At 36.3% G+C, this 22,980-nt stretch overlaps 1 protein-coding gene across 1 annotated transcript; it reads right to left on the bottom strand.

The window, feature by feature from the left end:
- Positions 1 to 621: 621 nt before the first annotated feature.
- tmcc3 (transmembrane and coiled-coil domain family 3) lies at positions 622 to 21,511 on the bottom strand. The gene is made up of 5 exons (XM_084111419.1): positions 21,398 to 21,511; positions 20,183 to 20,428; positions 5,023 to 5,972; positions 4,736 to 4,871; positions 622 to 2,553 (listed from the first exon to the last, which is right to left on the bottom strand). The coding sequence occupies exons 2-5, from the start codon at positions 20,243 to 20,245 to the stop codon at positions 2,251 to 2,253; spliced, it is 1,452 nt and encodes a 483-aa protein (XP_083967545.1). The 5' UTR covers positions 20,246 to 20,428; positions 21,398 to 21,511; the 3' UTR covers positions 622 to 2,250.
- Positions 21,512 to 22,980: the final 1,469 nt, after the last annotated feature.

Genomic DNA, 22,980 nt, shown 5'->3' with positions numbered 1-22,980 from the left:
CCTAAAAAGTCAAGAAAACAAGGAGTGCGAATAGCTAATTCTACATAAAAAGAAAAAATCTTGACTGAAAACGTTTAACCAGTTTTGGAGTAACGTTAGCTAACTATAAGCAGCGACGCTATTCTACTAACGTTAACAGGTAACTTAACTTATAGTAGTTTTTTAACCGTTTTCAGCGGTCTATCTACACAAAACGTAAAGTATAGTTGTCGTATTTTTAGCCGGGACTCTTGTTAAATATAATGGAGTGGATTGTCATTCCGCTTAGTTTATTATTTTACTGATACGGAGTCCGACGATATGGTAATTGAAGCTTTTTTCCATAGTTTCATACCGGAGTGCATCGTGCTCCGTTTCCTTCATCAACCACAAGAGGGCGACAACCATCTGAAAGTGAAGCACAAGCGTCATCGGTGACCTTTGAAAATAATGAAAGCATTCAAGCCTTGAAGTCTCGCAAAGGATTATCTTTCAGGTAACTAATATTAAACAGCACAGGTAATGTTAGGGATGTATAAAAGAAACGAACATAGCTAACTTACATTTAATCAAGAAATTGTTTCTTAGTTCACAATAAATGGTTCCACCAAATGAGAGTTGAATAAAGAAAGAATCATAAAATAGAGAAACTGAGGCGATTTATTTTAAGGTTTTGACCAATTTTAAATTAAAACCAGACCAGTTTCCTACCGGATGGACACTGAAGCATGTATAAAACAAATAAAATCACTTTTCCCATGCTTAAAGGAAAAAAGGCCTCTAAAACTCTAATATTACACCACATCTTAGTTCAGGTTCATGGGTAAATTCAGATGTTGTGGCTTGTATAATTTTCAGTCAAAACCACAGGCAGGCACACGCACACTCAAAAAGAACAGTTGTAGTAATGCTTAAATCAGTTTGCATTGTAGGAATCATTAAAGCTTACATTAAACAAAGCTACTTAAAAATATATAAAAATAGTAATTCTAACTTCCACAAAGAACAGTTCAGAATGCGTTACATAAACTTAACAGAGACATATGTTTCCTTCTGTTGTTCTATAACCCCTAAGGCATTTCTATTAGCAAACAAAAAGAAAGTGTTTGTTTCCATCTTTTGTGGTCAGTACAGAGCACCGCTGATCAGACTAAAGAATAATAATAATTTAAAAAAACAGATTTTCAAACTTTTTAACTGTTTAAAGTGTCGGTGAAAAGAACTTCAGGCCATTTCATTAGTACAAATAATGCTAGAAAACGTAATCTTAGTAAACGAATGAAACTCACAAAGCATGTCAAAAACATGGGTTACACTTTATTTTAAGGTGTCATTGTTACAGTGTGATCATATATTAAGTACTGAATAATATTAAGCAACTACATGTACTTACTATAGGGTTATGGTAGGATTAGGCTTTGGTTGAGGGATTAGTTGCATGTAATTATGACTAATTTACTGTTATTACTATGGTAAGTACATGTAACATATGTAGTTAACAATGACACTGTAAAATAAAGTGTTACCAAAACATGTCTGGTTTGTATTTCACCCAAAATTCCAAAATAAACATATTTTTGCATAAAGAAAATCAAGCCCTTTAAGACAGTGAATCCTCTGCATTCTAACATTATTTATAATTGATCACATTTCTCCAAAAATCTCATTACTGCAATAAAATCTCATTCTCCTTATTAAAATGAAAAACATTTTCCTATATTAGAAGTTCTGTAAATTGTTTCCAGAATCACATTCTTCACAGTAACAAGAATAATGACAAGTACTCAGAAGTAAAACACCCATAAAAACATAATTATGACAGTCAGTGAAAAAAAAAAAAAAAAATCAAAGAATATTTGGTCCCTAAATGGTCTTAAATTTCTTTATGTTTATATATATATATATATCTTATGATTGAGGGATGAAATATGACCCAGATTTGTTTTTGTGAGCACAAACATGCCATCGCCATCTAAGAAAGCACATAAAATGTGTAAAAAAGGTGGTAAACCTTGACTTTTAAGACACAGCTGACGAATGGAAACATGTTATTCGAAAGTATAACAATACAGTCACAGAGATGGACCCGTTTCTGCTACAGTACATCATGAATACTATCTCGTTCATTTACACACAAACACAAAATGGTCCAAAAGTGTATGTTAAAGCATTGTCTTATGAGTCACATTTTGAAGGGAAGATCCCTGGAGGAGTACTTTATCTGACGCGAACGCCACTGAACAGGCATACAACGCGCATGTTTTACGTCCCTCATCTAGGCAGTAGCATTCGTTCTATTGCGCACTGCAAGTGCTCCCAGTTGCTCCAGCCATACACCAGTAGACAAACGCATACGAAAGTCCCGAACACATGTAGACGACTTCTCATTAGCGGAGCGGAAAACTTAGCAGCCGTGGAGACGCACACCAAGATCACAGTGACGATGGCCAGCATGATGTTAATGCATTTTCCCAGCAGCACTTTGGCGTCGGCACCTTCCAACTGCAAGACCTGCTGCTGCTGTTGCTGTAACTCCAGCTTACTCACTCGCGTCTGACAAACTTCCAAAGCATCCTGCAGAGAGGGAAAGAGATGCAACAATTCCAGTTGTCAAATCTGATTGGCTAAGCAGCGTTCCAAGATTGCTGATATTTAATAAAACAGCAGCTGGAAAACCGGAGTGATTATAGAGCACTTTAAGCAGGGGATGGAAATTGCTGTCGCTGCACTTAAAGTCTGTTTTGAAAAGCTTGGTGCTCTGGCTTCTTTTGGAATCTCTTGTTGAAGGAAAAATCTATAAACTAAATGGCCAAATTATGTTTAAAAGGTAAGTGCTCAAGATTAACTTCTAGTTTATTAAACCAAAATCAATAATCACACTTTGCGATCATCAGCATCCTGACCTGGTGTGCTATGGTTGTTGTAAGTTCCATCATTATCAATATAGTAATGATTCTGTGTTTCCCAAAACCATAGTTCCAATGAAAGTTTGCCAACAAAAACACAAAGTCGTATGGTTTGAACTACACCTCTTGATTTGTGATTAGAAACAGATTCTTGTTTCTCATGCTAACATGCTGTACAATCTATACATTTCATTATCTCTCTCACTATATATACACTGCCCAGCCAAAAAAAGTTGGTGTTGGATTTAAATTGGGAAATGCTTAAGAATCTATGATTGGATCTTTATTGCAGTGATTAATATGTTTCTAGCATGTTGTTTGGCAACAGTTTTTCTAACCCTAATTAATGGAGTGCGTCACTTTTCATGTAGGAAGAGATCATGGCCATATTCTAGGATGACAAAGCCAAGATGCATCAGGCTCAAATTGTGAAAGAATGGTTGGGAGGGAGCATGAAGAATCATTTTCACACATGAATTAGCACCTCTGAGTCGAGACCTTAAATGCATTGAGAGTCTTTGGGATGTCCTGGAAGAGACTTGACTCTTGCATTGCCAATACAAGATCTTGACCAAAAATAACATCACAACATTTATTTCCATCAAGAGGTGCATCCAAGATCTTGTATTTCATCAATTAGGGTTAGAAGAACTGATGCAAACATATAACATGCTAGAAACATAATAGCCTACATAATAATAATCACTGCAATAATGATCCAATCATTGACTCTTAAGCATTTACCAAGCAGTGTATGTATATTATATTAATTAAGCGAAGTTATTACCCCACCACCTGCATGACGTTCTATATTGTTGGTTTGAACGACCGATATGCAACTAAGCCACTAGTTTCTATCTAGACTAGCTAGATCATTTCTCCAACGATGCATCACATACTACGGTAGTACTGTAGGTGGCAGCAAGTTACATTGTTGTATGAAAAACGCAGCCTAGCTTGACATTGCCTCAATCAATGACGTGAGTTTGGGACGGGATTATCTGCATAGCCAATGGCAGATAAAGGGACTGTTTGAGAAACCTGTTTGAAATTTCGTTTAGTACAACGAGAGGCCTCTCACAGAAATAGCCTCTCGCTTAAAAGTGATGTGCTTTACAGTAAAGTCCAATGTATACTGTGGTTTTTACACATATGTGAGGGTTAGGGTGACCGCCATGTTATTGCTCTGTTGAAGGAATGTAGATGTGATTTTGCAGGACAGTCCTGCATGTCCCGTAAAACATTACTGAAATGCTGCTAACGTCTTGCGGGAAGCAGAACAAAGCTCCCAATTTCTGGACTGGGTCACCCTAGAGAGGGTGTGTGTAATTTTATCATCAGCACTGTCAGCGTGCAGCCCTTTTTTATTTGATTTTTTTGCACATATTGGTTGGTCCACAATGTGGCAACACTTATAGAGATAGCCGTAACTAGTTATAAATATTACAAAAACATCTTTATCTGTCATGACTTTTGAAGAGAAATAGCACATACACTGGACAAAGATAAAACTTTCTAGGGCTCACGTGTCAGCTGCGCACACTATCGAATGAAGTATACTTTCTGCTTGCGTACACTAAGCATTCACATCAAACCTGAAGTATCAGGGGTTAACGTTGGACCTGCAGTGTTTTTCAGTACAGTTACTGTATGTGGAGTAATATTTTACTGTGGGTTGTTGTAGTTGTGGCTGGTTTGAACTAAAGCTCAAATTAACAAGATCATTTCATTGCTTTATCACGTTGTGGCTGGATTGTACAAGGCGTAACACTAGACTGATATTCCATTTGAGCGCTGTACATAACATTAGGATAGTAGATGTGTCATTGCATGTGTGTGTCTGTATATACCTGTATATCTCTGGCTCGTTCATAGGCCTGATAGGCCATTTTTTCCTCAATGCTTGCTAGTTCCTGTTTGAGATTTGCAGTCTCATTCTGATGAAGCTCGGTGAGGTCATTCAGTTGATCTTCCAATCGCTCACACCTTACAGAGGAACAACATGAATATTCATTTTGAGATTTGTGAAATATTACATTTAACAAATGTATTGTGTATCCCTATTAATACTATATTAACACATCACAGTTGTGTTTGCATGTTTGCATTAGAAAATAGAGTATGAAAGACTATTAACCTGAACCGCTCCTCTTGTAGTGTTTGTGTAATATTCTCAAATTCACATTTAAACTGGGTCTTCAAAGTGTCAATGTCGTCTGCCAGTATATTCTGAGCTTCCCTCAACTCCCTTATCTCCTCCCAGGCTTCCACCAGCCGGCTGCTGCTTTCCCCTTGGCCTCCTCCTCTCGCAGATGCGCTGTGCTGCCCTGTCGCACCAGATCCAGTCACATGACCATTACTCTCAATCGACACCGATGTCCCTGTGGAGCACTCGTCATCGCTCGGGTATTTGGGTTTAGGGGTTAGCGTGGCACTACCGCTCAGAGTTCGGGCTCCCCCTTCCGCCTGCAGCCCGCTCCCCGTCTCCATGGAGCTCTTTAGCTGTGCTATGTTGTCCGCGCTACCAAACTTGTTGCGAATGAGGTTTGCTATCTCTCGAGGCTTGCTGAAGAAGAACGGCGGCGACAGCGAAACTCCTGGGCCAACAGTTCTGACTTTGTCCAAATGCACGTGGCGCCCACTTCCCATGACCACGCTTTCCTTGAGGTTGTCTTTGGGCATCTCGTTTTCTTTGGAGTGTGTGGGCGTGTGCTTGGTCCCATTCGAGATGTCACACTCCTTCATCTTGCGTTGATACTGCTCTAGCTTCTTCTGCAGCTGAACAATATTGTGTGCCGTTTTCTGGTTCTTTTTCTCAAACACATGTTTGATGCGGCCGCTCTGCTGCTTGTCGGCGCTGTTAATGAGTTTGAGATACTCCGCCACGTTTTCATCCTGTAAGTTTTGCTCGATTCGCAGCTGCTCTTTCACTTTTAGCACTTTCTGCTGCAGGGTGTCCAGACCAGAGCGTGATCGTGGGGTGTCCCGTACCACCAGATCAGAATCCAGGTCTAAACACGTCTCAGAACCACCTCTGCGTATGATCGTCGGCACGCTAAGTGTGTTCACGTCACCGCCTCTCTCCGCCTGAAAGGAAAAAGAGAGAGAGAATAAAATTAATAACTTTAAAAAGGATACGATGAGAATGTGCTCATAAAAAGTGCTTGTATTCAGTTTCATATATTTCATAGAAAAAAAAATGTTTTAGTATTTATTTTTTTATATACTATTATTACTATTAGTAATTTGTATTATTAATATTTATATATTTATTCATATTTTGAATTAGCTTTTTGGGTTTAGTTTATTTTTTAAAAATGGCCATCTGAATTTATTTATATTTCAATTTTCTCTTTCAGTTTTAATAATTGTAGTACTTCAACTTATTTTATTTCAGTTAGTAAGTTTTTCATCTAATATTTATATTTTATTTCAGCTTTATTTCAATGAACGAATTTAAAAAAAATAAAATTGTTTTAGTTATCTTTTTTATTAGTGTCATTAAGTTTTAACATGCCTGCACCTTGTTTTCACTCGTATGAAACAGTTAAAAGTGCAAATTAAAAAAAAAAAAAAAAGATAAATATCAGCACATTTCGATTAATTAAAAGGTATAACATTGTTGATTATCTATTGGAGATGCCATATGTCTAAAGTAGTCAATTAGAAGAAAAAGCTTTAATAAATATTGTAGCCAGCCAAATGGCAATGACAAAAAAAATCCAGAAAAACATGGTCATGAAACTGCCTCAGGAACCAAAAGGATGCATAGTTTATTAGAACAGGAAATAAGCCAAGGAGCCAATTTTTCTTTTCAGTCTCAGTCACAGTCCATCACTGCCCAGAACCGAAAGCTGGAAAAGAACATAAGCAACATAACGGTTCAAGATTTCTCAAAAATAACGACCTTGGATGAAGAAAATGGTTCTTCTTTTTTCCCCCTTTTTTACCATAATAGCAAAGATTAGGTCAGCATTATATAAATAAGCTGTGGACCAAATGGAGTGTAAAGAATCAGATTAAGCAAGAAAATAAAACTCTTGGAATGAGGAAATGAATGAAGCTCTTCATGAGGTCACTTTATGAACCTGTGCAATAGGCTGGCAATAATAAGCCATCCCTATAGTCCTGAGGGACATAAAATGCATTCAGGCAAACTAAAGGGGTAGTTCATCCAAAAATTAAAATTCAATCATAATTTACAGGTCAATTCATCTCAAGTGGTCCAGTGGACCTGAGATCTCTTCATGCACACAGTTCTTACTTTGGTACCCCCCACAAAAATAAATAAAATAAAGACTGAGGTGTGTGAACCCTTCAAATTGACTCAAAATTTGCATTCACATTTACTGTCGTTCTGCGAATTTCCCCAAGTGAAATAGTCATTTCAAAAAGAATCCACACAATTAGACATTTTTCGTTGGGGTGAAAGATTTCCCCACACAGTTTCCACATAGGCTTCAAGTTGGTCACGCAAATTTGCTGTGTTGACCAAAAGAAAGATGCTTGGTTTGCTGTGCTTCACACGATTGACAATGGACCGGTTCACAAAATTTTGCTAATGTGACCACACCTTAAAAATGGAAATTTAATCAATTTTGATCACTACATTTGGACTTCAGTTTTTGTTCCACGGAGTTAGGACCATCCTAAACCGAGATATTGAGGTTCCCATAAACATCTGTAGAAGCAATAGTCTATTTGTAGACAGTTGCCATGGTTAAACCAAGTAAAATCAAAAACTGGTGGTTTTGCAATACCAATAAATAGACGTGAATTGTTTAAAAAGAAAAATAGAACAATTAAAAAAGAATCCAACTTTACAATTTATGGATCACTTGAAATGGACTGACCCTTATTCATCCACGTCAGACTCGTACAATACGTTTTCTTCCTTGCAACACAAAAGGAGATATTTAGTATAGCAGAATGTCTTAGGTGACTCAAAAGGCACCATAAAAGTACTCAATACCACTTATTTCTTTTAAAGCGATTCAATAGCTTTAGAATTTAAAAGGTTATTCATTCTTTTCAATTCTGAAAATATTCCCTTCTGCAGTAGATCTAAAAATCTCCCTGGCAACTCTAATCAGTACAAAAATAGTGTTTTCACTTATTTAAAGCATGAATTAGATTTGTAAGCTGAGGTAGAGATGAATATTTTTAGCTAATATGAAAAATAATAAATGATAACAGCAGGTTGATTTTTTATTTTTGGGTGAATTATCCTTTTAAATTTCCCTTAATCAATCATCTATTCTACAAAACTGTCGGGATTGATAGTTTTCATCAGGCCATTCCCCAGCCAGCTACATTCAGCATCACAACACGTACAAACCCGCTAACAAGAGACAGATGGAGGCTGCAATTTATGAAGTTATGAGCCATCAGTATGGCTTTAGAAAAGCTCTTTTCGGAGCAGAATACTTATCAGCTCTTATATGTGAATTATCCGTGTATGCTTATATAAAAATGTCAGATATTTACAATGACATCAAATTTGTCGGTTACCATGGCAGCTAGCCATCAAGCGGTAACAGGCCGACAGAGATCAGGGAGATGGGCTTTTATGACTCGACTGCAGTGGAAGAGAGGGAAGATAAGACAAGTAAATGCAGACCACAAGGAGCAAATACACCATCAACTGAAGCATTACTGGCACAGTTCATGAATCGGAATAGAGATGTTTCCATAAAATACATCCAATGAATCAAGCATATGACAACGCTTAATGCTTTTATTTTAACAGACATTTTCACACTCAAAACTCATTTTGGCTAAAAGCTCTTTGGTTTAATCTGCGGTGATGGTGACGACAAAGGCATTTTGCAAACTCAATCAAATGACATCAGTTCACTTAGTATCATTTCACTATTTCCTACGGGTCAGGCCATAAGTACGGAGTTTCGGTACAGTTGACTGAAGCTGTGTTGCAATGTAACAATCCCACTAAATCTTAGGTTCATTGATCATTTTTTAAAGGTGCTGCCTGTAATTTTTTTTTTTTTTTACTGCTCTGAAGCATAAAAATACCATAAAAAACTTGTTGGAATGTGTGATTCCGCCAATTTACCCAAAAGTGTTTCGACACCCCGGGTTGCCAGTTGGAGGAAAACACAGCATATTGCAGCCATGGAAGCCAGCAAACAAACTGAATCACAGATTGTAGATTCTACCCAACCTTAAAAGCCTTGGTTTCCATTTAAAAAGCTCTAGAACCAGAGGCATATTAAAACGCGGGTAAATCAACTCATCAACTTTACTTTTTGCCTTTCGTTGTCAATTGCACTCGTTCCTGTTACATGTCCTCAAACTGGCAACCAGCGTCGAGTCTGAGGAGGAGGGGGCAGGGGAAACAACTTTCTTCAATATTTTGAATTTGGACTACAGTACCCATTTCAACCACTAGTTGTCAATATTACATACTGCACCTTCAAGGCCTCAAACATTTTTGTAATGCGTCGAAAATGATTCTTGAATTCTCAGAATTTATGTCACCTAGGTAACTACAAGAAATCTCAAAATATAAATACTCAATACATTAACTCCAAGGTTAGCACAATAATGAATCTGTTAATAGCAAACAGCTGAATTGGCCTGTCTAATATATTGCTTTATCACTAGTGAAATGAACATGGCTTTTCTCGTTGAATGCCGTTTAATGATTAATGCTTCTAAAAAGGCTCAATCATGTTTGCGTGTGTCATTGAAGCACCTCTGATCCTCTTCTGACTTTGAGCAGACTGTATCAGTGTCTCCAGGGCAGAAAAGGTCTCTGGAGAACTAGGTCAAACAGCTCAAACGTGTAACAAGCCGTCTGCTCATATAACCTTCCTTACTCTCTCTCCTTCCTGTCATATACACACACCTGGCGTCTGACTTGCGATCTGTTCTTCTTGAGATATACCCAGTATCACTTAGTCAAATGACATGCATACATAACTGAAACTAACAGAATCTCTATCTGCTCTTACAAAGCGAACCTGTAAGTTCACAATTTAAAAGTACTTCAGCTAAAGCCTGACTGAGGTTTACACTGCCGCTACAGAATAAACAAGGAATGTGTATACTGACTGAGATTGTATAATCCAACCCCGGATTATTTCTCGATCGAGAGAGAGAGAGAGGGAGAGAGAGAGGTTAAGATAAAAAGATTAGCTACCATGTGGCTCGTGGAAGTGACCTCACAGCAGGCCTATCATGAGAAGAGCTCTCAGCCTTCAAGTAGAGAACAATTCTGTACACAGAAGACTTATAAAAACCCTTGTGTGTGTGTGTGTGTGTGTGTGTGTGTGTGTGTGTGTGCGCGCGTGTGTGTGACGCTTGTTCACATGCTTTACATAATGCTGAGGTCTACAGAAATAATACTGTTGAAATGAAACCATCGACATGAAATTGAAATCAAAACTTCTAATGGTATTTAGTGGTAACTTCTAATGGTTTCTGTATGTCGCAAACAAGCGACCATGAAAAGCAGAATTTATTGTTTGCATTCAACTGAGAAGCGTTTGAGTGCCAGATGGAGAGAATGAGGAAATGAAAAAAGACAGCAGACAAAAAAATGCCGAGATGGCTGTTTCTGACACAATGCTTAAACTTCATCCCAATGCAGCTGTATACACACTTGACGTATAACACACACAGCACAAACAGAGTGAGAGTGTTGATCTAAGATCAGTTTTCCGCCCTCATAGGAGAGGCAGTGTTTTCTAAACTCAAATCTAATGTGAAATCAAACAATCAAAGGCCTGGGCTCTGTCGGAATGAAACCGGTATTTCTATTGGCAATCCCTCAAGATAAATGATAAGACTGCTTTAACTGCACACACAGACTGTGACTAGTATACATGCTTTTCATGTTTTCCTACATAAATCCGGTTTTGCAGCATCCTACACACTGAAAAAAAAAAAAAAAAAATACTGTTTGTAATATTTTAATGTTTCTTTAAAACAATTTATTTTAATTATAATAAAAACACCACAGTAAAACAAAATACAAGTTATTTTAATAAATAATAATACATTCAATTATAATAAAACAATATGTAGCCTATGACATTTCATGTAGACATTCAGTCAGATGTTATTTTAATAACTGCTCTAATTGATCCCACTAGGAATGTTCCAATTGTTTATTTATTTGCAATCAAAATGACCAGAAATTTGTGAAAAAATTGATGTTTTGTTTATAATTAGGAGGATACCACATTTACCATATTATGTATTATGTTATGACATAACATACCTAGGGAAAGGGATTGTATTCATATAGTAGGGAAGCACAAAGTGCATAACATAATTCCCACAAACAAAAATCCTGAAAAGATGTATTCACTCGCTCTCTTTCTGACTTCTTTTCTAAGCCCCCCTGAGTAGAAGATTGATTTTATCTTTAACTTCATTGGGAACGAGGCACACACCAGGCGTCTGACGAGAGAGAGAGCTGTGCAGCTGTTAGCGCGTGTGTGTTGGCTAAACTCTAATCCAGTCAAAAGAGCCCTGCTTTAGAGTTAATGTCATAAAACCAACAGCAAAACCACACAAACAAAAACAACTCAAATCCTTTTTCCAAGCAACGTGCACCAAGCAAAAACCTGGTTTTATATGTGCTCGTATTGAGTATTAGGAAAGTGTGAAATTGAAAAAGTTCCCTGTCTATGTGGCCAACTGCCTTTCTTGGTTTCTCTGTTTCTTGGCTTTTGTTCTCCAACTCTGGAATGTGCCACAGGAAACAGTTATGCTGTAATGAGGAAGCCACAAAAAAAACTAAGCTTTCTAGAATTTCACTCTATAGTGTAACAGGAACAAACATTACTAATGCAATACATGTCATACAGTTACAGTAAAAATCAATAATTTTCATCTAGTCTGAATTCAGAACGGGCCTGAAGCTGATTCGCAGATTGACATTTTATAAACAATCACTAGTCTTTAACCCAAGGAGCCCAAATCTGCATAATGTTTGACTTTCTTCAATACATACTTATTGATATTTATATTCACACTACAACAATAGCATCTTCTGGGGTTTAGAAATTAAATGATCTACTTACTCTATATTACCACGGGGTGGGTCGAGTGTCTGAGGACTGAATAGGTACTGTTGACATGTAAATGTGGGTGGTATGGGTTAATGTATTTAAGTAATGTATTTAATTGTATTTATGCTTGAATGTTTTGCCAATCATTATTACATATTCGGGTCTTTAGCGACCCGACACGGATTGATTTCTACCTGTCGTGATAATATAAAACTCTCCTGATATTAGAGTAACAATTACAGAAGAATAAAATAAATTATATTTTTTTACCTTTTGGAGCTTGGAAAGATTCAGTTTGAGCAGATATTTTATACCATCATCACTCTCCTCATCAAAGCTCATTTCCCAGTACATTCAGCATCTGCTCATATTCGCAATCTCAAACATATTCTCAAAACTATCATTTTCAACATCTTCCGAATCAATATTTCACCAGATCCACCTCCAAGTGACAGTGACACTAATATTTGATTGCGTTCAGTACTTGCTCTGCAGTAAATCACTGAGCCATTTCAAGTTTTGCTGATGATTCTTCCTATTCTTTTGAATTTCACTTATTCAGCCATCAAAGATTCAATTATTGTTGTGCAGAAAAAAATATTTGCACTGTTACACACCTCGGCTCTTTAGCAACCCATACATATATACATTATATATATATATATATATATATAGAGAGAGAGAGAGAGAGAGAGAGAGAGAGAGAGAGAGAGAGAGAGAGAGAGAGAGAGAGAGAGAGAGAGAGAGAGAGAGAGAGAGAGAGAGAGAGAGAGAGTTAGAAAAGGAATGATTGAGGAATACTTAGAAGGTTGATGTCTAACTTTAAAAAATGAATGAGGAGGAGGGGTAGTGAATGGCGTCCCGGGTCACTAAAGACCTGAGGTATGCGTTTAAGGGTTAAATAAAAGCAAAAAACAATGAAAACAAAATGAGCCGCTCAATTTCAATTAAAATTGTCACGCCCAAGGACATATTCATTCATTCATTAATTCATTCATATGATTATTTTCTTCTGAACTTCTTTGATTCACTTTACTTCTGAAAGGCAGAGCGTGGTTGTGTGCCCTGTGTTTTTGTTTGCTTGCTGTCTCGCTTTCTCTCTCTCTACTCTCTCTCAGGCCTAATCATCAGCACCTGTAACTCGTTTGTGAGTGTGCCTGAGACAGTAGAATGGGGCAGTCCAGTGTTTGCAACAGTGAGATGCACTTCTCCCCTGCTCCAGATTGAACTCTGTTGTGAAATATGTTTGTTTCTGACATTCAGAGACAGTAGTTGTGAGTTAGCGGTGGCTAACTGACTTTAGCAGTGACCTGTGTTAAGTGATCTTGATCTCACTTCAACTAAAAATGAAGCAGAAGGTATTGTGTTCTTGTTAACCTGTTTAGTAGTTACTGTTGTGAGGGAAGCTGTAGGAGTGAGTGCCTTTTTCTTTTAATACTGTTTTTCTCCCTGTTTTTGTATAGCAAGGGAGTTGACGGAAGTTTATGTTGTTTATTTATTTTTGTTTAACCTTTCTTAGGTTAGTTAGGACTCCTCCCAAAATTAGTTCTATTTTGTTTGCTATTTTAGGCCTTGCTTGGGGCACGAAGTGAGCCAAAAATAGGCACATGACCTGAAGTTTCAGAACTGAAACCATCTAAACATCAAGTAGAAGTAAACCACTCTGTGATCATCATGCATTTTTAATTGTACACAAAACAGCAGTTGACAATTTGTTAAATGGGAGAGTGGGTAGATTTTCAGTGTACAGTAAAAGATCTGCCGAATGTGTGAATTGATTGGACTGACCAAATTTTGACATGTATAGATATATGATATTGCTTTAGAAAGCACTGTTTTTGCAATAAAAAGGTCAGCTTAGTGTGCAAAAAGTATATTAGAAGCTGAACTGAAAAGCTACTTGGCTCAAAAACCATGCCCCCTCAGTTTAAATGGGCATGACTCATCTACTTAAGGAAAGCTTTTCTCTTTTATATCAAAATATCAAATAATTTATTTTTTATTTTTTTAATTAACCCCTTTAAAACACTGACTACATGCACCAGTTCTTGCACATATTTTACATTTATATACATTTTATTTTAATTTAAAGAATATTTAATAAAAACAAAGAATGAGGAACTTGCACTATATTAAATTTAAACTATCACAATGGTTAATATGTCAGTTCATCTCATTTCAAGCATATCAAGATCAGGCACTGAAACCCACAAGGTTTCTCCAAACTATGCTCATGTAAATAAAGTAGATCATTTTAGCTGCCTTTAACTGTACAATAAAAACAAAGTAAAATAAAAGATGCATGTGGCTCTCTGATTAAACTAAATACAAAAAGACTAAAGCTTTCTGAGACACAAGACATAACTGTGCCTTAAATTTGTTAAACGCAAACACGCCACGAGCCATTCGTTATCACACTGTTGTTACTTATAACACGCATATCTGCACGAAGACACATTAATACTCGGGTGTGTCTAGCATGCAGAAACTTGCTCTGTCTGTTTGTCATGTGACTTGGAAACTCAAGGGCCAGGGGGCAAAATACAACTTCAGCAATCACAGACATTCGCATTCAGACAGGATTAGATTTTTCAGAGGACCATTGAGTTTGCCAAAAAAACAGTAGGTAATTTGCTCTGGAATTTTTACTGAGGTAGTGTGAGAAAAACACAGACCTGGCAGATTCAGGTGGGATTAAAATTGCAAAAGTACATCTGTGAAACAAGAATTTCTGTAACAACCCCATGGAAAACTAGTCTCGGCTGAATAGGCTTATGAGGCAAGACATTCAAAAAGGATTTAACTGCAAAATTGTTTTTTGTCAAAAAAAACAAACCAAAAAAAATGCATTTATGAGTGCCAAATAAGTGTGTCCACGATAAAGGGGAAAAAAAGAACACATGTGCCAAGTTCTTAGAAAAGGAATTTTGTATGTATGCTGGTTTTGTATGGCTCTGAAAAACTTGTATATAGTTTTCAAGAATTTAAATAGATTTTTCAAGGTTTTTTTCTACAATGAATTATTCATATGCCTTCCCTTGTCATAAAAAGGTGAAATTAAATACTTTACTGGTGGTTACATCACATCCTTGCAAGTATTATATTATATGGCCACAAAGAGAGTTTAAAGGCTTTATCTTCACATGCACATACAATATTAGCAAGCACTTTGATTACACATACATACATGCATACATACATTTTTTATTGTTATTTATTGATTAATGTTTTATTCCATTTTCTATTTCTGTTAAGCTTTTGTACATGTTGGGATGGGAAGAACATTGTTCTTGTGCATTTTTTTGGACAAAAATTATAAAAATAGAATTGAAAAAAACGCACATCTACACTCATAAATCAATTCACACAAGACATAAGGTTCCAATTCAAGAACTTGTGCACTATTCTATAACCTTTTTTTATAAATAGTGCAAGCGTGTTCACACTGAAAATTCCAATTCGAAAAAGTGCACTTTAAATACCCAGATGATGCACTTAAATGAAGTGTGAATGTTGGACACTTCATGCACTCAACTGTCACAGCTTTAATTATGTAGCGGAGGGGGAGGGGCATCAGACTCAGATGATGAATGACAACATAACTATATTAAGTTCATACACTACACGGATGAGTACATGGTGTATAAGTACCTCAACTATATTTTTGCATTTATTCCAGTGGGGTGTTTTGCCCTGTATGCTTCCAGTGCAAGTGCATTACTAAAGCCCACTTTTGTTTATTTTTACAAACTCAATGATGCGTCACAATTGCTTTCAGTGGTTATCAACATCGTCACAGATGCTGCATGCATATGACTTCAATTACATCAAACCCGGAACATATCTTTAATTTGTTTTCCTCCAGTAAACACAATGGCAGTCTCTTCCAATACAGGGGAAGATATCCACCCCTCATCCACAAATCAGAGCATTCTGGGGCACAGCCAGTTCCACAATATTATTTGAGACACACACGCACACAATAGTACAGCAGTAAGTTATGGCCACATAGGACAAAGTGTCACCGAAGGGACACTAATAACTCTGAGTGAGGCTAATACTCTTAAATGTGTCAACACTGCAAGGATTTGGCATGTGGACGGCACAAGTGATGGGAGCGTTCTTTTTTTGGGGGGGGACATTGCATCAGTCTAATATCCAGACATGCTCCACATGCTGGTGAGGGTGTTGAAGGGGAATTCTCTGGACACACCAGAACACCACAACGTCCTCAGAAGAACAACTGCATTCTCAAATGCTTGTGTGCGCATGGTCGCTATATTTTGGGGGCAAAAATTGTCCTGAGAAGTTAGGTAAATATGAGAAAACCTCCCTTTAAAGATGTCTTCAAAGATAAAAATATATATATTTTCCCATACAACGACATGACTTGCGGCTTAACCACCTTAGTACTTTGCCTTGTTGGAGAAATTAACTAGCTAGTCGTCACTACTATTATTTTATATTTGATTCATCACAGGTTCCATCTTACATCATACTCCAGGGTTTCCTTGTGCATTTCTACACATTGATTGTTGAAATATATAGAATTAAATGTATATATTTGAATGGACTGAAAGATAATGTACTGAATTTTTCTTTTTGTGCTCAGGCGAATTATCTAAAGTCGACATTTCATACTAGCAAGAAACTATGCTTGTAGTTTTAACCACACGTTTGTGATGCTGTTTGCGAAGGTTTGTTAAAACTAGGCTTTCAAGAAACGCTGAATCATTGTTGAACTATGTCGGTAACAATGGAACTTGTCAAATTTCTGCTTGCCCTGCCAACATTTTCACTGGTCCAAACACCAAAACTTTTTATTTCTCATTTTAAAATGTCTTAATTTGTACATTTATTTTTTTAATTTACAAAAAATACTTTTTTTTGGATTATTATATGGCATTTCTTTCTGTTATCCTTACATAATGTACGTATCTGGTGGCTTCATATGACCATATGCACACATAGCAAAAACGTGCTAGCAGTTTTATAACACATACACTAATAAAACTATTTTCTTTTGGTGTTTTGCCACACAGACTTCCATTGTTGGGGTATATATATATATATATATATATATATATATATATATATATATATATATATTAGGGCTGGGTATTGACACAAATTTCACAATTCGATTCGATTTCGATTCACAAGCTTACAATTCGATTCAGTATTGATTATTTTGGATATCAGGTACAATACATTGCAAATTTTCTCAAGGAAAACAAATCTCTTAACTATTATTGTAAACTATGGGAGTCAGTTGTAGCCTATAGGCTTCATTAGCCTACTATAATATTGAAGGTAAAAATTAACTGATTTGTATACAAACACTTAAAATACACTTTTATTTATTTTTATAATAATAAAGTTGTATGAAATTATATAAAAATTTAAATGGTGGCTGTCATAAAAAACTTTCCAGATTTATTCAAACATGCATTAAATATTGAAGAACATAAAAAATTATAATGAATATGTAATATGGTGCATATATTTAACAAAATGCTCCTCTCTAGAGTTAATTTTTCTAGCTGACTAACGAGTTTATGGTCACTGGATATTTTTTTCTGAGGTAAATGTGACGTTACATGACATTTGTTTACTAACGTCTTTCCACGGTTGAAACACTGATTGAGCGATTCCATGTGACATGATACGGACTTCGATAAGTTGTACTCTATCTTTTAACACACTTTCAGATGCTCATTCATGTTTATTTCGCGCTGTAGGCCTAACTGATATTATTAAGGCGGAAGAGAAGGAATGTGCGCTCTGCGCTGCAGCTGCTCTAGAGCTGCGCCAGAGCGATCTCACGCCACAGCGACAAAACGGTAATTATGTTTTTGAATTTCGTAAGAAAATGGACGTAATTTGAAATCTGAGACTTCGTTTCATATCAATAATAACAAAGCACAAAGATTATTGTGATTTATTGGATGGGATGCGCGCAACAATGTTCCATTCATTCATTCATCAACTGAAAACAGGATGACTAATCGATTCTTGGGATTTAAGAATCGATATCGTTTCGTAAAAATGAGAATTGATTAAAATCGAGAAATCGATATTTTTTACCCAGCCCTAATATATATATATATATATATATATATATATATATATATATATATATATATATATATATATGCTATTCTAATTTCCACAAAACTTCATCTGTCAACCAGCTAGATCGTTTTATTTTTGCAAACAATGAAAATGCATGTAAAAGCAATAGAAGTTTAGTATGTCCTTATGTAGATAAATCAGCAAACATGTTTATGTTTGTGCTTTTTAATAGGTGTCCCAAAGTAGCAAAACACACTGTTTAGCCTCACTTGAGCATTGTCATATGAACTCAATGAATGGTTCCATTTTATCTGTCATTTAATCAATACTTCATCACTCCGTCCAATAGGATGCAGCTTCGCTAACGCAACACGCTTATGATACATCAAACAGTGCGCGCAAAGCAATTCAATTACGAAAGGCTAATCGAATGTGTTTTACGTTCTCTCTCCATTAACGCCGGGGTTAATAATGCACTGGCGTAGACATTCAGAACAATCAATTAAGCCTATCAGCAACTTCCATTCACTAAATCACTTCTCCGTAAATGTTTCAACAAATGGACTGACGCAGGGATGCTAATGCGCTCATTTTCTTCACTTAGAAGTAAACAAACACTCATGAGGTTTATAATGACAAACCAACATGTTCTTTTTCTAAGCAGGGACTAGTCGCATTAAAAAAAAACAATGTGGCAAGCACATTGTCTTAGTGCCAGGGGTCAGGAGGGTCAACACACGCGCGCACTCGCACACCGAACACAGAAGCATTTGTTCTGCTTACAACAGCCCAACTCAAGACCCAAGCACATGCCCCAGCACGCCACCATCACCCCAGTTTTCAAGCGCATTAACAATGTGGTTTAGGCGTGTGTGCAAGAGATACTTGGGATTTTGATTTCCATGAATTAGAATGGTAAAGTATCGCCATTTACTCATTTCATTATGAGGAAACACCAGTGTAACCGGTCTAACTGGGGTTAAGTTTCACTATTATTTGATACAATGATGACTTTTGAAAACATTCTTTGGGGAGAGACACAGTAGTAGTTAAAATATTGCTGAAGTACTTTATGACTGAGCTTATTTTTCTGATGTTTATGTCAGACCTAGTCATAGAAACTCTGTTGGATAAAGTGAACGAATAAAATAGCAGAATCCCGTCTGACCCTTTTAGGGCTGGTTCAAATTTATGATAAAAAAAAAAATTCCATCAGCATTCCTTTTAGATTTATTTTTATTTTATTTTTTATGAGGAATGCTTGAGCAACATGCACAGATTATGCCAATAACTGAAATTCACAGACATGTACTGTTCAAAAGTTTGGGGTCAGTAAGATGTTTTAAAAACTTGTGCGCACCAAGGCTGCATTTACTTGATGAAAAATACAGTAAAATGTAATATTGTGAAATATTATTACAATTAAAAATGTCTGTCTTAATGTATTTTAAAATGTAATTTATTCATGTGAAGGCATCCATTACTATGCTGACTATTATTTTATCAATGCTGGAAACAGCTGTGCTGCTTAATATGTTTGTGGACACGGACACATTTTTTCAGGATTCTTTTTATGAATAGAAAGTTCAACGGGCCATTTATCTAAAAATAACATGCTGTGAGATGTCAGTTCAAAGGTAAATATCATCGTTTGTATCGCCCATAAAAATAACATTTGAATTAAACCACTGTTTTGACAACAGTCCTAATGTTTTAGCAATACATTAATTTTCTGATGTCAATGTTGTTGCCACTGTAAGGGTTAAACTATATTGCTGTATATGCAGCATTAGCCTATAAGTTGGACATTTCAGATGCAATTATTAACAAACGATTCTTACAACATCTAAACGTGGTTTTACTACAGTAACCTTGTTGTAAAACCATAGCAATAATAACTATGCAAATAAAAAAAACATGATGACCAATACCAATACGCGCGGTTCATGAAGCAAAACCTTTGTTTACAGCAAAACACCACTGGTTACTGCAGTGTTACTATAGTAAAAATGTGGATATTTCGGGTTAGCACGAGACTGATAAAAAGGAAAAACAACATCTTAAATCATGAACCATAAACAGCAGAAACACATCAGATTAAATGATTTCCACACATATGCACAGTCTGAGGGTTAGATAACATACTGCATGGATGGATTAAAATGACTCAAGCATAACTACCATGTCGCAGTGTAAGAAAGAGTTCCTCTCGAGTTCAGGTAAAGTTCTCTCGGCGCTGGGCATAGTTCAGTTCACTTCGGTCCGGTCAAACTGGACGCTCATGTGCGATTACGGCGGTCTAATTTGCTACATTGTGTCACGGGGTGCGGGGCGCAGCCGCGCGCTCTCGGTCCGTAGATTCCTCTTTGTAATCTGCGCGACACACACATTCACTCACTCAGTCCCTCAACCCTGGTGCACATTTATCTGGAGAGAGAGAGAGAGAGAGAGAGAGAGAGAACGAGGGGGGCGGGCTCAAGTTCGTCATTACGTCACAGCCATTTAGGGGCGGTACTACAAGTGGTAAAATGTTTTTGTTTCCATTTACCAAAATTAAATACGTAATTTTAAAGGAAACATTGCGATTGTATTGCGATTTCACACTTAAAATATTCAGATGATACATCTTATTAATATGCTTACATTTGCATATTATATATCATAAATTATATAGACTCAAAAAAAATATTCCTGTAATCAAAAACTCATCCCATCCCTCCTTCTTGTGTTTTCTTTAATATTTAATAAATCATACAGGTTTGGGAACAGGCGAGTGAAACATGCTTTTTGGGCGAACTACTTTTAGGCAAGCTCAAATTTTAGGCTTTGGTTCTGTACAGTTATTGTTAACTAAAACCATTAAATAACGTTTTAAATAAAGCTGAAATAAAATATAAATATTAGACGAAAAACGTAACTTTTGAAATGAATTTTTTTGAAAAAAAAATATTTTTACGTTTTAAATTTTACCATGGCAATATGTTTAAGTAGAAGTACAAAAACTAAAACTGAAGTAAAAATAAATTAAAGCTAAATAGAAAGATAAAAAAATAGCGAAAGAACAAAAGCACGTAAAATTGACCTAAACTAAATAAAAAGTTGATTCCTAATAAATACTAGTGTTTATATATGGTAATGCTTAAAATTCAATGAAACATCAAATTAAAGTCATATTTAAAAGCAATGTTTTTACTAAACAAACATATAATAAACATATATATATATTACTGAAATGTGTTTGATTAATAAACCACATTTATAATAAAACACAGTCTATTCCATCATGCACTATAACTAGTACAAGCGTCTGACTCAATTCAGTATTAAAACAATGTAAGTGTGATCATAAAAAAAGAAAATGACAGTGTCTATTACTCAAGTAATTATTTATCTGACCTGGACAGAAGCTGCAAGCAATTCACAACACGTCACCCGATAGTCTCGAACCATAAATAACCATCATATCTTACAGCATTAATGTTTCAGAGAATCCTTTTCAAACGAGTGCTGAATTTTTAAACATCTACTGGTCTGAAAGAGTCACATAGAGCTCATTCAGGGTGTGTCAAACCAGTCTATCTGTCTGGCTCTCGCGCACGCACGCACACACACACACACAGAGAGAGAGAGAGAAAGAGAGAGAGAGAGAGAGTTGTCTATTAAGGTGAATGGTCAGTACTAGGTCAGAGCTATTGTTTATTGAATTTGCCTGTGCCTTTTATCTGTTAACCTACTGTTACATGGGTTAACAAACAAAGAGCTTTAAAATATCAGTTGAACCTACATCACTTTAATGTTTAATAGTAATATTTAGCAAACTGCACTAATTATGATGAAATAATAAACCTCAGCTACTCTACTGAATGACACGGTCACTAAGTGAAAAGGTTTAGTTTCCCAGGGGAACTGTTACAAATGATTCCCATCTGCCCTGCTGCGCTGCTAAATAATCACATTTTAGATGCGCAAATCCTTGTAAGCACAGAGGTCTGGTGGGTGAGGGTCACAGGGGGGTCAGCAGGGTCAGAAACAGTGTTGTATGGGGGATGCTTGATACAAAATTGTTTTAGCATCCCTTTAGGGCATAAAGATGTTTGATTTGTTTTATTTTCGTATAATGGTGCAGTTATGACTAACGTGATATGTGGTTATGGAAAGACTGGATGCTTGCATTATTCTAAAACACTGAAAACATTCAAAACTGCTTCATATGAAAAATAATGTAAACAACCAGAGAGAGCCGTCTACCAAAACAACAGCATCGTAATACATTATGCGTTTTTCTCCCATAGAAGCCTGTTCATACACTGCTAACTGAAAACAGTGGACTCTAAATAACTGGAACTTATTAAGCACCTTTATGATAATGAGTCTGTCTACACACACTGTTTGCTTTTGCTTTTGGTTATGTTTTGTATGTACACACATTCCAAGTAATTAACATATTTGCAGTATGTATTTTTAGGTAGGACCCAAATTTATACTATTCTGCTGTTTATCTTACATCATATGTTTCGTCATATGTGAACACAAACATTTTTAAAAAGTTAGATTAGACTGCCAGAATTCAAAATAAAGTATATTTATGCCGCAGAAAAAAATCGCATATTTTCTGACACATATTCCACTGTAGATTTTTCCATTTTTATTTTCTACAACAAATCTACAGCTTTCAGATGGAAAATCGTCACACATCTTGCTGGACTATGACCAGCTCTTGGACATGTAATCTCTTGCAGTTTTCAAAACAAATGGAGAGCATAAAATATTCACCAGAAGAAGGCCCTACTTTATTTCAAGTGTGTGAAATAGCCCTGTTGGCAACACCAGTTCCACACACACACACACACACACACACACTAGCTGATACCTTTTCACTTGGTGTTCTTCGAACCGAACAGACAATGTAATGAGATCTTCACACACACACAGAGAGAGTTCGAGACACACACACCTGCTTACTCTCCATGCACAAGCAC

This window comes from Abramis brama (assembly GCF_963993115.1).
Source record: "Abramis brama genome assembly, chromosome: 4".
Lineage (NCBI taxonomy): Eukaryota > Metazoa > Chordata > Actinopteri > Cypriniformes > Leuciscidae > Abramis > Abramis brama.
The sequence above is the reverse complement of the archived record's forward strand: the minus strand, read 5'-3'. Positions and strand labels throughout refer to the sequence as shown.